The sequence below is a fragment of the Anabrus simplex genome, chromosome 5 (assembly GCF_040414725.1).
Source record: "Anabrus simplex isolate iqAnaSimp1 chromosome 5, ASM4041472v1, whole genome shotgun sequence".
In the NCBI taxonomy this organism is placed as follows: domain Eukaryota; kingdom Metazoa; phylum Arthropoda; class Insecta; order Orthoptera; family Tettigoniidae; genus Anabrus; species Anabrus simplex.
Window position 1 is genome coordinate 353,197,165 of NC_090269.1, and position 17,498 is coordinate 353,214,662.

A 17,498-nucleotide genomic window follows, 5' to 3' on the forward strand; every position below is an offset into this window, starting at 1 on the left:
GGTCGATTCATTTACCACTTCTAGCTTTTACTCTTACGTTACTGGCTATTGCCTCTTTATAAATACAATATTCTACAAATTAAAACTACTATTTACAAATCCCTCTAAATATCTGCGTAAAGTGCTACATGATTAAAATGGTATGTTTGCTACTCAGCCTTCAGGTCACTCCTTGCTTCGGATCGGACGGCCCCATCCTGTTTAAGCCATCATTGTAGTGGGCGTAGGATGTCCAGATCTCAGTTCCGTCTTCCCTGTGGTCCAGCTGCTGTTCTTCATTGTCGCGCCCTCGTCCTGAATAGGTTGCTCCTGAGGCTGCGTCTCCGGAATATCTCGTGCACTGCTGTCTTGTCGGTAGCCTAGTGACACTATAAAATTACGGTCACTTTATGAGCTATGTGTAACTGAGCTCCTGACTTCGTGTGGCTACTATAGTATCCTAGAATTTGTAATGGTATTAAATGTAGGTGCTAACATTGTCTATCTCTCCCTCTGCTCACAGTTCATGGGTCTCCCCTCTCGTTCGCGCCGCGGTCGCCCGACTGAACATTTCCCGCACTGCCAATTAACACTGTTCTGTATTTCCGGGACACGATTTGGACTTCGACGTCGGTCAAGCCCCGTTAGTCACTTTATGCGGTGAACAATAGCCTTCCACCGTCGCGCATGTTCCAATGGACTCGATTGTAAAATGATAACACTGATTAAAAATAACTGTTTCTCTGGTTATTATTTTCTTATAAGTTCAGATAACTGCGTTCCCGAACTTTGGTTCAGAGTGCCTAGACAACTCTCTGACACGAGGTAAAGTGATATCTAAATATTAATACGATATAACAGTGTCTCCATGCATCTGTCTGTAAATACGAACGTCACCAGTCAATAGGTAGAGTGTACCCGTGAGACGTTCAAAGTAACACGAACTCGCGTGCCGATTCACAAGTACAAGAGTCTGACAATCTATGAACGAGAAATAAACTGTTCGACGAATGATGCTAAGACCGATAGTACAAAGAATTCTGATGTCGATAGGACTACCACTGCGAAGACGATACCACTAAGGATTAAAGAGTGCCTTTCCAGGTTCTGCGCGGCTAAATTTATCAACTCGGTTTTCTCCCTCCAGTTTATTCTTCATTTTTGTTTCTCTTGCCTTTAACCAATCCTACAGGGATAATTTACATGACGCTTTTCCTCATTGGCTGGTTCGTTGTGATTCCTTGCACTGAATTCGATTCTTCCCCTGTTTGTGCGGGCTAGGGTTAGACTTTCTACTATTGTACGAGCTTGGTCATATTTTCTAGGCCTCCGCTTTGTATTTTTGACGTTAGTTCAGATCTGTTGTGAATGTATCACTTGGGCTCAATTGCGTTACTTTTCAACTGTTTTTACGACACTTCCGTCACACTACTTTTAACCGTGAAGCTGGATATCGAATGTATTGTTTCCTCCTGGTCAATTGTCTTTCCTCGCTCCCAACCCGCCTGTTGTTCTTTCCGGTCAGTCCTCGGGAGAATTTATGGCCCGGTTGGCATTTTAACCTCTCGTCGAAAACACTTGCACGTCAACCCAGGGTTCTTTCTCTGTTCGCTGTATAAGATTTATTTCCTTGTCCGTTCTTTAGAGAATAAATATAATTGATGCCAGGATACGCTTTCAATGAGCTCGTATTAAAAACGGGCGCAATAGATCCTACTTTCAATATATTTAGATCAAGTGCCCACTTTTATTTAACGAACAGAACCATCGACCCGTATGCTCTTGAGCGTAGCCGTTGTGCCAGTTGAAATAAGGGAGTACGGGACTTCGATGACCGGGTTTGATTTCCGAAGTCCTTCACCCACAAGATTGCTATCCAAATATTTATTTGTGAGGTTAATGTATATATTCAGCACTCTGTCGAGCCCGGGACAGGTGTAGTATATGAAAATGCTTACTTATGCTGCATTGCTATTTTCTTAATTTTTGTTTCGAAACCTGGTCCTTCATTCCTTTTTTACCCAGTAGCAGTGTATATAGTACAGTAGTAATTGTTGCATTAATTATAGGCCTACTCACATATATATCGTTGCTAGGCAATGAAAACTTTGTAATTCCAGTCAAGAGAAAACCACATTTCTCCTACTATCTAGTGAAGGCTTGCCGCGTTGCCTGAGAACGGAACAGAATGGTCCAATTACTGGGCTATCGTTAAGCAATGAAAATGCCAGAAACAATTCTCCGGCCATTGCTGACTGCTCAGTTTTAGACTTCTTCTGTAAACTTTATTCAGAAGGATTTACGGGATTTCCTTTGCCTAGCGGTGATAACGTATATATACAATACATTATTATTGGGATTAGCTGCTTGTCTGTCATCTCACCGACCATAGTTTGATGCCTAGTGTTGCTGCGGTGGGGTTTTCAGTTGAGAATGTCATGGTGTCAAGAAGAGCATGCCTCCTTAAATCCCCGGCCACAACTCTTTGATTCCTTGCTCTCTTACCTTCTGTTACAGGAGGACCAGGATGTAGGAACTGATCGGCAAAGAACTACCGAACAACTTCGACTACAAGGGAGCTGTTGAGGCCTCTCAAGCGGCGCTCAGCCCAGAGACTGCCCCCGACGTCAGACTTCCGGCGCTGGTAGTGTTCAACCGGTGGGGGGAGCCCGCCTGCCAGAAGACGGTCTACCTGACCCTTACCATCGAGCGCATCGCTTCGTCCATCGGAGAGGTGTTCTACGAGACCATCAGCGATGTAATACCTGGCTGGGCGGTCATCCTCCGCCCCAGGGACGCAGACTGCTTCCGGAACTACGAGGAGCAGGCGTCCCAGCAGTTCCAGGTTGCCCGGCTACCAGGACTCAGGGAGCACCTGGACGTCTCGGGCTACCAGGAGGCAGCCTCGCAGACGGAGCCAATGACCGAGGACGACGGCGACGCTCTCGAGCGCCGCGACGGTGCGACCCCAGTTGGAAAGCGGTCCTTAACGAAGTACACGCAGACCAACAAGGCGCCAACCAGGGTGAAGTGGTCGCAGACGCAGGCCTGCCAGGAAGGGCCTGTTACCCGGGCGCAAACCAGGAACGCGCCCGTGATGGTGGAAAGCAGCACAGCGGTGGAGAAGGACGCCCCCTGGCGTACTGAGACTGCTGCCCAGGTCCAGCCTGCCTGCACGTCTGTCGAGTTGCAGACCTCGATGTGCACCCCCCAAGACAGGGAACGCAGTCGAGTGTCAGCACCGACCGACGCCACCGCCGCCGCCAGCCAGGAGAAAGAAGAAGAAGGCGACGCAGCGGAGCCACCAGCTACCCCGGGGTCACCAGGCCGGGAGGAGGGCCACCAAGACGAAGCCTCTTCCCCAGCCGAGAAGCAACCCCTGGGACCGACCGACGCCGCCGCCGCCGCCAGCCAGGAGAAAGAAGAAGATGGCGACGCAGCGGAGCCACCAACGACCCTGGGGTCACCAGGCCGGGAGCAGGACCACCAGGAAGAGGCCTTTTCCCCTGCCGAGAAGCAACCCCCGGGAAGAAGAAGAAGAAGAAGAAGAAGAAGACGACGCCGCACCAGGAAGCAGAAGGCGACGCTGGCTCACCAGGAGAGGACCGCCAAGCCGCAACCCAGGACTGCTCCCAGGACCGCAGTCGACCGAGGAGCCAATCAGGAGAGGACCTCAGCGGGCAGCGGCAGTCAGATGAGAGTAAAACGTCCCCCTCAGCAGCTCTTGCAGTGTTTCCGCTGTCTGAGGTGGGGCCACCGTCAGGTCAGCTGTGGGCTTGAGGTGAGGTGCAACCGCTGTGGTGGTGATCACCACTACACGGCCTGCGCAGCACTTAGAGACGCGCCGGTGTTCGCCAACTGTGCGGGGGGGGCCACCCGGGCTCCCACCGCAGTTGCCCTGTCTACCGGGCCATGGCGCGGGCAGAGAGGAAGGAGGCCCGGCGCCATGACCCAACCCCTTCCAGGAGGCCCCCGCTTCGGCGGGCTTGGCCTCATTCTCCGGGATCGGAGACTGGGTACGAGGTACCCCAAGGAGGTGGAGCCGTGCGACAGGCCCTAGTGGTACTTGACGCATAGCTCCGCAGCCGGCAAGGACCGCGCTAGTCACAGCAGTGCCCAGACGGACTGATCCCCAGGCGATGGAATGGCAAGGAATTGGTTTATGTTTTGTGCATGTTACCTGTTCTTAACTAACACAACCTCTGGTCTTTTTCCAGCCCACATCCTTGCATGTGCTATCAAAAGATGTCAGGTTTTACATGTAGGCTCTTTCTTCTTTCTGCCTATGTGGTTTTTCCCTGACCCTTCAATACCATACTTCAATACCATATACCTAACACAATATCGCCTGGTAGCGTGTCTGACATGGAAACAGGCAGATACTCCTTGTATCACTTCCCACTCCTCCCTGCTATCTCTTTCTTCTTCTTAGAAATAATACCATGTCGGAGGCCATGTAGATTGAGTCGTTGGTCACGCGAGGGGAGCGGGCTTCGCCCCCCCCCCCCCGAAAAAATCTTTGATTCCTTAGTTCGTGCAGGGACTCTGAGCAAGAGGGATAAGCTAAGAAAGATTATTATTATTATTATTATTATTATTATTATTATTATTATTATTATTATTATTATTATTATTATTATTATTATTATTATTATTGATATTATTATTATTATTAGTTGGCATCCAGCAACAATCATTTTTTATTTCTGATACAGTCGCAATATACTCGTACTTCCGGGGTACGAACGTAAAACGATTGGATTTTGGGGCTTACGCCAACCAAAATCTTAGTATACCACTGACATAGATGATAGTTGTCTAGTTGTACTTCCTTTTTAAACAATAATTACCACCACCACCACCATACGGCACCTCATAATATGTAGGCCTTTGGGCTTAGTAGCGGTCGCCTAGTAGGCCAATGAACCCTCGGGGCCGATAATGCCAGGAGATTTAATGTATTTAATTTATGTATTTATTTATTTATTTATCAACAACAATGGTATAGACTATAGAGTGACACAATTTTAGACTGCCTCCATTAATTGACTACCTATCTCAGCCAGGATCAAACCATCGAATTTCGAATTAAGAGCATTAACCACTGATCTACCGAAGCAGCTAATGAAACACACGTCAGTGAAAGCTCCATTGTGTTCTGACTTGAGCGAAGCGAGTGGTGCAAAAACACCACATCCATTAAGAAATAATAACAGACATAACAACATAATAATTCTGAGAAATTCTTGATGAAGTAACAATGATGCAATTGCACTAGGTAACATTGTCTATGCCGTCCATCCAGGAAAGTTAAAATCTCACTTTTGAAGAGTAAGTGCAATTCATTCCTCGTCCTTAAGTATTCTACGCTCTTTGTAGTCCATAAAAGCTCTCTCACGTCATCACCAGCCAACACTGACCTCATGCGATGGCCACGGTCATTAAAATCACGATGTTTTAATCACGTTTTCAACTTACATGCGGACACGCTATGAATGTCGTTGACAGTTCTAAGTACTTCTCTTCCTTCCCCTCTCCAGGGTGAGCGTCACAGGTGGTTTAAACGCTGGCCTTTTAAGCGCAAGCTGGTGAGTTTGATCCCGGCTCAGTCAGGTGTTCAAATACGGCAGCTACGTGTCAATGGATTTACCAACACATTAAAAAACTCCTGTAAGACAAATTCCGGCACCTCAACGTCTACGTAAACCGTAAGGGTACTTAGCGGAACCAACATAATCGTCAGTTTACTAACTTGTTAGAATAAGACAATCCAACCTATAATGTTTTTTTTTCTTTTCACAATTTACAATTTGTTCTATGTCGCTCTGACACAGATAGGTCTTATGGCGACGATTGGATAGGGTTAGGAGTGAGAGGGAAGCGCGCTGGCCTTAATTAAGGTAGGCCTACAGCCCAGCATTTGCCTGGTGTGGAAATGGGAAACCGTAGAAAACCATTTTCAGAGCTGCCGACAGTGAGGTTTAAGCCCACTATCTCAAGTATTATTATTATTATTATTATTATTATTATTATTATTATTATTATTATTATTATTATTATTATTAATTCTTTCTTATTCTGTTTACCAACCAAGGTTGGCTTTTCCCTAGGACTCAGCGAGGGATCCCACCTCTACCGCCTTAAGGGTAGTGTCCTGGAGCGTGAGACTTTGGGTCGTCGAATTCAACTGGGGGGAAAACCAGTACCTCATCCAGGCAGCCTCACCTGCTATACTGAACAGGGGCCTTGTAGGAGGGATGGGAACAATGGGAGGGATAGACAAGGAAGAGGGAAGAAAGCGGCCGTGGCCTTAAGATAGGTACCATCCCGGTATTTGCCTACAGGAGAAGTGGGAAACCACGGAAAACCACCTCGAGGATGGCTGAGGTGGGAATCGAACCTCCCTCTGCTCACTTTACCTCCCGAGGCTGAGTCAACCCCGTTCCACTTTTCAAATTTTGTGCCAGAGCCGGGAATCGAACCCGGGTCTCCTGGAGTGAACGCTAATCATGCTAACCAGTACACCACAGAGGCGGACTATCATTATGATTATTATATTTGTTCGTATCGGCTTACTAAGGACCACATTATTTCAACTGTCTTCCCTGGGCTTTGATCTTTGCCCAGTGTTCTTTCCTTTCCTCCGTCCTCGTCTCTCCCGTCTTCAACTTTCGCCTTTCTTGAAAACTCTGGTGGTCTTTTGGTTTCCTCCTGAGTGGATTTCATTCTTGTATATCTTCATAAGTGATCCCCACCTCCTGTACGTCCTTTTCCACCTCCTTGAACAAGTTGGCTGGAACTTCTTATCTTTAAAACAGGTAAAGGAATTGTTTGATAATCAGGTGGGTTTCATTCTTAGCAAGTGGCCATAAAATGCAATACTCCTTCTCCGTATGACATCAGAGATCTTCTGGACATGAGTCTACAGCTGATGGTTATTATTATTATTATTATTATTATTATTATTATTATTATTATTATTATTATTATTATTATTATTATTATTATTTACAATTTGCTTTACGTTGCACTGACACAGATAGGTCCTATGGCGACGATAGGGTAGGAAAGGGTCAGGAGTGAGAGGGAAGAGCCGTGGCCTTAATTGAGGGACATCCCCAGCATCTTCACGGCTTCCGACAGTGGGGTTTGAACTCACTTTCTCTCGAATTCAAGCTGACACAGCTACGTGACCCAAACAACGCAGCCACTTGCTCGGTGTAATCAAGAATGTGATTTGGCCTAAGTGTAAGAGAGGGACAGGAATCCTAACTGTCCCACTTTCAAAGGCATTAATAAATAAATAAAATAATTAAACCAACAATCGCATTAGTTGTTTTATTCATTTCTTTTTGTAAAGACTTCCACAGTCTGTTACCTCTGCACTAAATGAGATAGAGTGGTTAGCTCTACTCTAGGCCACGTCTGTCTCCCCCCTGGAATTAACCCCCCCTGTGGGTGGGGGCAGTAGAATAACACCCACGGTATCCCCTGCCTGTCGTAAGAGGCGACTAAAAGGGGCCCAAGGGGCTCTGAACTTTGGAGCATGGGTTGGCAACCACGGGGCCATTAGCTGAGTCCTGGCATTGCTTCCACTTACTTGTGCCAGGCTCCTCACTTTCATCTATCCTATCCGACCTCTCTTGGTCAACTCTTGTTCTTTTCCGACCCGACGCTATTAGGTTTGCGAGGGCTAGGGAGTCTTTCATTTTCACGCCCTTCGTGGCCCTTGTCTTCCTTTGGGCGATATCTTCATTTTTCGAAGTTTCGGACCCCTTCCATATTTTCCCTCTGATTAGTGTTTAATATAGAGGATGGTTGCCTAGTTGTACTTCCTCTTAAAACAATAATCACCACCACCACCACCACCTGGAATTAACCTAATAGGCAATGTGCCTCTCAAGAAGGAAAGATGTCGTTTCTTAAAATTTTCGGCTTCCTGACGGCGAATCGAACCCACGTTCTTCCAGGCGAACCGAACACGGCTTTACTGCCTCAGCTAGGCAGTCTTTTAGTTATCGAGTTTGAGCATTTAAGAGTAGTATGAACTGTTGATAACCAGAGTTATTTTTGGATGTGTGATTATATTTTAGCTCATGGGTTGGGATAGTGCTGCGATAATTGGAATCAGAGTAGTCCTATTCTCCGTGCAGTAGACTATGGTGTGCGGGGAGATTGGGAAACACTATTGGAATAACTGCTGTTAGCGTTAGAAATCTCCCCGGAGATTCCTGAACTGCCCAGCTGGCCATTCTATCGTGAGTTAACGCATTGAACTACGATAGTAAATTTAGGATTAGTACACTTCCGTCGTACACCGGATATTTCCTTCTCCTAGGCCCCGTTTCTAATTTATTTCGGTCGACACTTGACGTTGATTCGGCCCAGTTTTACGGTTGGTTGCCCTTCCTGACAGCAACCCTATGTCGAGGGATGCATTCACTATTGTGTGTTTCTGTGGTAATGCGTTGCATGTAGATCAGGCATGTCAAAGTCACGAGCTGACTGACAACTCTGCGTGCATGAGAAACAGATGCTATGGGCGCTAGCCCAAGACGTTATCATAAGCGCAAGTCTGGTGGGGTGTACATTACACTTTCATAACTACGGTATTCCGTATAATACATGTATTATTTTATATAAGGACGTACATAATTAAATGTTTCCATCATGACGTTTGTATAAAATGTGCCGAACAAAATGCTTTGTAATCGTTGTGCACCAAAAAGTAAATAATTACTTTAAAGGTTGCCATAAGCAATAAAGTACAAAGTAAAAGGCTGTTTATAGGGGCTTAACGTGCTCAACTTTCAAGAAGAAAGAAAGATAGAAAGTGCTGTTAAGTGTGAAACTATCACAGTATTAATTCAGTATCTCACGATTTCAAAATTTTAACAGTATTATTTACGGAAGATGGAGAGAGAGAGAGAGAAAGACAAGTTGAAGCTGAGTTGGAAGACTTCAGACGAAATGCAGAAACGCCTGCTCAATTCAACTGAAGAATAATGTAGTAATTATTCAAGTTGAAACATTTGTACTTTGTAGGTTTGTTTTATGATACAAAGGAAAATGCGAGCGAGCTCTTAGGCCACTGACATCGTAAGACTAAGGGCTTAGTTTGCATAACACTAGCCTATACATTTGAAAGAGAAGTAAGTGTATGTCTACCTCTTAGTCCTGTTCCTCGCGGATGAGGTGGTGGTGTTTATTGTTTTAAGAGGAAGTACAACTGAACAACCATCCTCTATATAACACTAATTGGGGAGAAAAATGGAAGGGATCCGACACTTCGAAAAATGAAGATATCGGCCGAAGAAGTATAAGAGCAGCGAAGGGCGTGAAAATGAAAGACTCCCTAGGCCTCGAATGCTCAAATACCGTCGGAGTCAAAAAAGAGCAAGAGTTGACCAAGAGAGGTCGGATAGGATGGTGGTGGTGGTGGTGGTGGTGATTGTGATTATTGTTTTAAGAGGAAGTACAACTGGGCAACCAACCTATACATAACATTAAACAGAGAGAAAAAATGGAAGGCGTCCGACACTTCGGAAAATGAAGGTATCGGCCACATAAAACCAAGCGCCATGAAGAGCGTGAAAATGAAAGACTCCCTTGGCCTCGAATGCTCAAATACCGTCGGGGTCAGAAAAGAGCAAGAGTTGACCAAGAGAGGTAGGATAGGATGGTGGTGTTGGTGTTGGTGCTGGTGGTGATTATTGTTTTAAGAGGGAGTACAACTGGGCAACCATCCAACACTAATCAGTGAGAGAAAATGGAAAGGGTCCGACAACTTCATTTTTCGAAGTGTCTGACACCTTCCATTTTTTCTCTCTGATTAATGTTATGTAGAGGATGGTTGCCAAAGAAAGACAAGAGCCATGAAGAGCGAAAAAAATTAAAGACTCCCTAGGCTACGAATGTTCTAATAATGTCGAGGTCGGAAAAGAACAAGAGTTGACCAAGGGAGGTCGGATAGGATAGATAAAAGTGAGGAGCCTGGCACAAGTAAATGGAAGCAGAACCAAGTCTCAGCTAAAGGCCCTGTGGTTCGCCAAGTTGAGATCCCCTAGGACCCTTCATATTCACCTCTTGAGACCAGCAGGGGATACCGTGTGTGTGTTATTCTACCGCCCCGATCTACAGGGGCTGGTCGGGAATGAGGTGAGATGTAATTACATGGCATGTTTGTTAGGGCTAGATGCCCTTCCTGTCGCCAACCTCAGTTTAGCTAATGAAATGAACATTGATGAACGAAATTAGGGAAGGAAATGGAAGGAATCGTCTGTGGCCTATGATTAAGGAACTGACCCGGCATTTGCTTAGTGAAAATAGGAAATCACAGAAAACTATTCTCAGGACAACCACCGGTGTGGTTCGAACCCAGTCGTTTTCCGAATGCAGAGATAGGCTCCATAGCCGTAACGCGGTGACTCTGCTCGGTGAGAACCAGTGCTTGTTTACTGCCGGTACGCAACGGTACGAAGTACCGACACCTTCTGTTTCCAAGTTACTGTTTAAAAGAACCGTGATTTATTGACAGAGACATGTTTTATAAATATTCCAGCAAATGGTTCTGTGTTCACGAATTGAATTTTCAGTTTTGATTTTCGCAAGTTGGTACCATGCTTTCATGTTCAGGGAGTAAAGAATACAGGAAGCTCCCGCTACACTACTGCCTGTGGCTGTCGCTTGAAGCCAACGGTCACGACCCCCATGTAGAGCAAAACATGCCAGTTCTTATGTTGTGGACAGATTTTCTCGAGAGTAGGAAAACTTCGAATCGAATAATGACACGGCGATTAACTGGAACAAGATTCTCTGGCCAACAGACCTATTAATGATTTATTACTAAGCTCTACAGGAGCGTTTCTCACGACTCGCATGCTTAAATCCATTCTATCGCTACTTGACTATCGGTACTAAATACTGAGTATTTTGAAAATAGGAGATGTAAATCTTCACCAGATATCGGTAAAGACAAAGAGTAGGCTATTAATAACAGCATATCGCAATCTGAATGCTTGACGGAAATGTGGAAAAAAAAAATCACCAAACTGGCCTTAGCAACATTGTTTTCTACTTATTTTAGAGTGGTGGTGGAGGTGGTGATTATTGTTTTAATAGGAAGTATGGGAAGTAAACCATCCTCATCCGCTATGCTGAACTGGGGATAGGCAAGGAAGAGGGAATGAAGCGGCCGTGGTCTTAAGTTAGGTACCATCCCGGCATTTACCTGGAGGAGAAGTGGAAAACCACGGAAAACCACTTCCAAGATGGCTGAGGAGGGAATCGAACCCCCTCTACTCATTTGACCTCCCGAGACTGAGTGGATCCCGTTCCAGACATCGTACCACTTTTCAAATGTTCGTGGTAGAGCTGGGAATCGAATCCGGGCATCGGGGGTGGCAGCTAATCATGCTAACCACTACACCACAGAGGCGGGAAATTTTCGTTTCTATGGCTTCAAAATTTGATAACGGTGTTTACATACGTAAGCATAACTTATTTAAAATGTGTATGCCTCCTCACATATGTATCAGAGTAGAAATGTTTTAATTTCTAGTTTGCTAATTTATAAATATAAATAATATTCTGTAGTAATCAAATGCATGTAACGTTGCAGCCAATCAACAAACAAAATTCGTTATTAGTATGTTTGTTTTGTTAGTTGAAAATATTACTATAACTCCAGGAAGTTTCATATCAATTATTGCAGCACATGGAGCTTTTCGCACGAAGCAAAGCACTGAAAAAGTGAAAGGTGAGGAAAAGGCATCTGAAGTTTTGAATGTTTCTGTTATTTTTTGAAGAAGTGGAACATCGTAAAGCGCTGACATAATACCACTGTCATTTGTCAAACCTTGGAGCCAAATTCAAACGAAAATCTCAAAATGCTGAGAAAATATGCGATATTACGAGGTGGGCGTGGCAGAGACACCCACACGGCAGCCCATTAAAATGTCCGTGCGGCCTTTAAATCTAGCGGAAATATTTCTCATAATAGAAGGATTGGCGTTATTGTTTAACAATAATTCCAAAAATCGATTTTTGTCAGGAAATCACGAAATTTCAGTCTTCGGTCCCCTTAACACGCCCATTTCTCGCCACTTGCGTAGAAGTTCAGAGAAGAGGCAGAATTCACCAAGGCACCTAAGAAATAAGTAGGCCCGCAGTTAATGTTTTCCATCCAAAGTATTTAAAGATTGGAGGGGGAAAGGAATCTAAATTTTACTCGATCCTGAATAATAATATTGAACTTAAAATATAAAATTTCAATGTAAATTTGATAAGGGGTTCAGTGAACCCATGAGCACATACGCCGAGCCGCGCATACGAAAAACTGTAGCACATGACAAAGTATACATAGTTTGTCGCTGATTCTTCCAGGTGCTCAGTTTTTTGTGTCAAAAGTGAAAAGTGTTCAATTACATGCTAACACAAGGAAATGGGCTGCGGAAGATATTATTATTATTATTATTATTATTATTATTATTATTATTATTATTATTATTATTATTATTATTATTATTATTATCCCATGAATATTTTTCTTCTAACAGCTTGCATTCAGGTTCGAACCCCGCTCACGGCAGCCCTGAAGATCGTTTTCCGTTGTTTCCCCACTTTCGCATCAGGTAAATGCTGGGGCTGTACCTTAATTAAGGCTAAGGTCGTTTCATACCTACTACTAGCCCTTTCCTATCCCATCGTCGTCATAAGACCTATCAGTGTCGGTGCGACGTAAATCAAAACGGAAAAACATAAAAAAGATATTTCGTTAGACCTTCGTTGCCGGATACTTCACATGTCATTGCATTCTGTACAGTACCTCCCTGCATTCTGAGTATTTTGGAGTGTACGAATCTATGGTTTCGACTGCATTAAGCGGTTACTCTCTAACTTCAGTGACTACAGTACACGGTATACTCTATCTGCTGCGCACCTACAGTAATAATACCGCTTTACTTTCCACTAACTGCATCTTAAGGTTTTCAGAGACGGCGTGGTGCCGGAATTTTGTCCCGTAAGGCTTATTTTAAGTGCCAGTAAGTCTACCGACATGAGGCTGGTGTACCTGAGCACCTTCAAATACCACTCGACTGAGCCTGGATCGAATCCACTAATTTAGGTTAGAAAACCAGCGTTCTACCAAATGAACCACTCAGTTCGGTTTCGTAGTCCATTTTCCCTACACGTTGTGTGTTCCTTTCGCCACTTTTGTTTTAGGCTAAAGTGTTCACATTGTTGAACAATATGTTCTCTTGATGATCATAACACTGCGAAGAAGATGGTCAATCAATGTCTGTACACTAAGGCGTGCATTTGACCAGATGTCGTGATTGCACATAATCAAGTATGAGGTAGCTAGATGACCTCATCGCCAGGCTCTAACCAAAGTAGCTATTATTGGATCATCGTCAGGGTTAGTGAGAGTTCTTAAGTTGATTATTACGTTTCAGTAATGTGGACTCTATGTAAAACGGTAGAACTGTAGCAGTATTCAGAGTCGCGAAGGCGTGCGAGCAAATCATCGTACAAAGTATACAATGATTCAAAATAACGCTGCAATATCCATTATTTTTTATCTGTAGTTTAAAGCAACAATTACTAAATAACCTGTACGGTTCCACGGCTAAGTAGTTCGAGTGCTGGCCTTAGGTTACAGGGATACCGGATTCGGTTCCCGGCAGGGTCGGAGATTTTAAACATAATTGGCTGGCACGGGGCTGATTGTATGTGTCGTCTTCATCATCATTTCATCCTCATCACGAAGTGCAGATCGCCTACGGACATTAAATCAAAAGACCTGCACCTGGCGAGCCGAACATGCCCTCGGACACTCCCGGCACTAAAAGCCGTACGCCATTTCCATTTCCCCAAACAACCTATATCTGAAGAAATACTCTTTTCACAGAGACCATTAAAATATTCTATTCCGTTGTGTTAAACTACTGGATTGCTCCTTAGTATAATGCTCATGATATTGTAAGTTGATGGATGGTGGTAACTCCCCTAATACAACGAAACAGGTCAAATGATTAAGTAATCTTACCTTGTAGTTGAGAACTGTTGTCTTCATCGAACTCTACTCGTTTGAATGGTCTGAATATAATACCCGCTAAGGAGGAAGTCATCTCATAAAATGTACCACGTTGACCTTCACTTTCTAGAAGAATGCACAAGTCTCCCAACTCGGGGAAGTCCTGAAGAAGGTGAATACAATAGTTCCTCAAGCCAGCAACTTTCCTCCTTACATCAGTATCCTCATTCCTAGTCACATTTACTGTAGACTGTCAAGCACCTATGACGAGTACTGATCGTATGCTTTGTACTGTGACCGTTCACAACGTCACCTATTGTATGTCATGATACCCAGGAGATGAAATATGCCGTTTTCCGCGTCATTCTGCAGTAAAAACTGTCCAAGTTAGGATTTATCCACCCGCTCCGGTATGCGATTTGCAGTATGCTGGCTCGCGCGACCCAACTCTAGTTGTCGGTAATTAGCAGCGAGGCATTGCAGGAGCGCTGGTACTCGAAGTTTTCTCACTCCAACTTCGAGCGAGACGGAAAGAGACGCGTTATCACGTGACAGAGAATCTAGGTCACTAGCAGAGCTCAGGGAGTACATCCAACGTGAGAACTTTAGCTCGCTGTCACACAGGGCATCGAACGATCAAGAGCGACCAACTGGCATCGAGTACTAACGACTATTCATTTACCTTGTCACACTGCTCATCGATCGAGAGGGATCGACTGCACAGAAACAGCTGATACACCCGCCCAGTACCGTACAGGCTACAGACGTATTCATATTCACGAGAGAAAAAGAATGTGTTGTGAAAGCGATAATTCGGGTGGAAATATGATTCTAACCTATGAATATATTAGGAGAAAGGAAAGAACCAGACGATCACAGTGGACAAGATAAAGCACCATGGAGAATTCCACGAAAGTGTGCCTTCGTTGTGGAATGACGAAGAAAAATTCAGGAACTAGTACCGAATGCCCATCAATAATTACGGTATAAGGAATTAGAGGAAGAAATGAAGTCACTAATAAACATCAGGCAAACAAATTACAGGAAAAGTGTAAGTTCTGAGGAAAGGCTGATACTATCGTTAAATTCAATATTCACAACGATTTTTTTAGGTTTAAAGTCAGAAGTGATGTTCACCTCCGAAACAACTACTGTATGTCCGTGGCAAAATATATCATATAAAAGATTAGTGGCAGGTACATTTCTTTGCATTCTACAGGATTCTAATAACGTATTGATGAAAACGACTGAAAACTGTTTGTACATCAATTTGAATTCATAATATGAAGGTGCTACAATCAACAGTGGAAATATATTTATTTAGGCCTACAGGTTTCTGGATATTGGTGACTCATACAGATTTAGGATTGCTCACAATACATCAGTGGATTTGTTCCTATTATATGTGATGCCATTCATAGATCACTACAGCCAGAATTCTTGACAGGGTGAAAATTCCAACAAAAGCCTCACAACAGTGGCTCATTGTACTTCAAATATAAGACTAATACTATTTATGCTTATTTGTTTTAATGATGCTGGATCTTGGGGCATAATTACTGTCTTTTCAAATGATATTTTGAGGTGTTTATTAGATAGAGGTTAACAGCTTTTTTTTCATACCTCTTGGTGAGATCCCACCTACCAAAATAATAGACATATCAAGAAATGCTTTCAGTCAAAATTTACATTATCTAATGTAGAAATAGTGTGTCAAGTTTCATTACAATCCTGTAAATAATTTTAAAAGAAAGAAAAATGCACATATGCTCTGAATATTGTGAAAATGATAAAAGCAATGGAGTTCCTTACACTGTTTCTCTCCCTCATGATCCTCTGCAAATCTCTTGTTGCCTCTCCTCTTCTTTGTTATTGTGCCATGTTCAGAATAGTATCATATTGCTTTCATGACAAGCGTGTTGCTGAATTTCTGTAGGCCTACTGTGTTTTGTGCAAAGAATCCAGGTCCATATCCAAACTTTGCAAGAATGACAATCCTGCCTTAACTTATATCATTGAAGACTACAGCAGCTTCAAAAGCAGCTAATTTTACCAAATGGCTGTGAAGAAAGGTTGTCTATGGACATCTCTTCCAAAGTAAATTCTCTGTAGGGTTCTGTGTATTTACATATGTGTACATTTCTTGAGGAGTTCAGGTGAGGCTAGTGCTCTGTACACTAGCTTAATAACTATAGGAAAAGCTTCTGGAATATTGTTCTAATAAGTAAGTTGGCAGCATAAAGTACTGTCTCCCCAAACTTTGCACTGGCAAGCTGATCTAATTGCTCACTTGGTAATAATAAACCAATTAATATAAATCCTGCACTTCCATCCAAGTTACTGGTAAACTCCTTGGTACAGAGTAACAACTTTTTCTGCAAAGGTCTGGTAGGACTCTCTTTCTTACCTCAATGTTGATTTTGCCTTTCTGTGTGTTGTTCATATGTAACTTCTTTACTGATATGAACACGACCAAGCCTATCTATCCATCCTGAAATACTTTCCTTATGAATCAGTTCAAGGAAAATGAAAACTTTGCCTTCAATTTCACCAAAAATGAGAACCAAACACTGCAAATATAATAGGTGCTAAGAACAAGCACCTTGCCTTCTATTTTTAGAAGTGAAGAGTATACCTTTCTAACATCTAAATACTATTGCCATCTACAGTAAAATGCTATTTAGGCCTATTGCTCAGGTGGTAAATTATTTAATTTTGCTATATCTTACATTGCCCGTCAAAACTGTTTGTAAATACTGATTATATAAATTAATGTTTGACAGAGTAGGGTGTATGGGTCTTGTAAGATCTTGGATTGACTTACAGGGTAATTATTCTACTCAACCTTTTATTACAAGCATGTAACTGTCATATGAATATATTTTTTATAAATATGTACATGTTCTGCCATCATATCCCCTTAATATCACATCACACAAAATACAGTTTTTTATGTTGCAGATTAAAATCTACAAAACTTTGGTAGAAACACCTGTCAAAATAGTTAAAAATTAATTTTTCATCTTTGTCTTTCATTGTTTATATGGATCTACAGCACAACAAAAATAAAATAATCGGTCTACCTTGATGCCCTCTGTAGGCCTATATGTTATTAATAAATTATAAGTACGGTAACAGACATGAAAGTAGTAATTGCTGGTGCAGACAGATACCAATGGCAGGAGAGTACTTGGAATGAGGAGATAAAGGCTACCCAAGTTACAAAGGTATAAGGTGGCAGGGAGGGATTCTGACAGGTATAACTGTAGTAAGAAATTTGTCCTATACGAACGACTTGGTCTATTGAAACTGTGCAATCTAATATCTTGCAACCTTAAAAAAAGATGCAATGAATATGACATGAAAATTGGTCGTTTCAAGACTAAAGTGATGGCAGTAGGGAAGACACCTAAAATAGAACTGAATATCAGGTTGAGAATACAAAACTGGAACAGGTAGATAATTTCAAATAGATATTTAG

The 17,498-nt window shown here is 43.1% G+C and overlaps 1 protein-coding gene across 1 annotated transcript in view; it reads right to left on the reverse strand.

Moving 5' to 3' along the window:
- The window catches only part of LOC136874902 (uncharacterized), a 41,905-nt gene extending 27,772 nt beyond the window's left edge, over nt 1-14,133 (reverse strand). Inside the window, exon 1 of the mRNA XM_067148605.2 lies at nt 14,030-14,133. Coding sequence (XP_067004706.2) covers nt 14,030-14,056 — 27 coding nt within the window. The 5' untranslated portion in view covers nt 14,057-14,133. The remainder of the gene's footprint in view (nt 1-14,029) is intronic.
- Between the last annotated feature and the right edge of the window lie 3,365 nt (nt 14,134-17,498).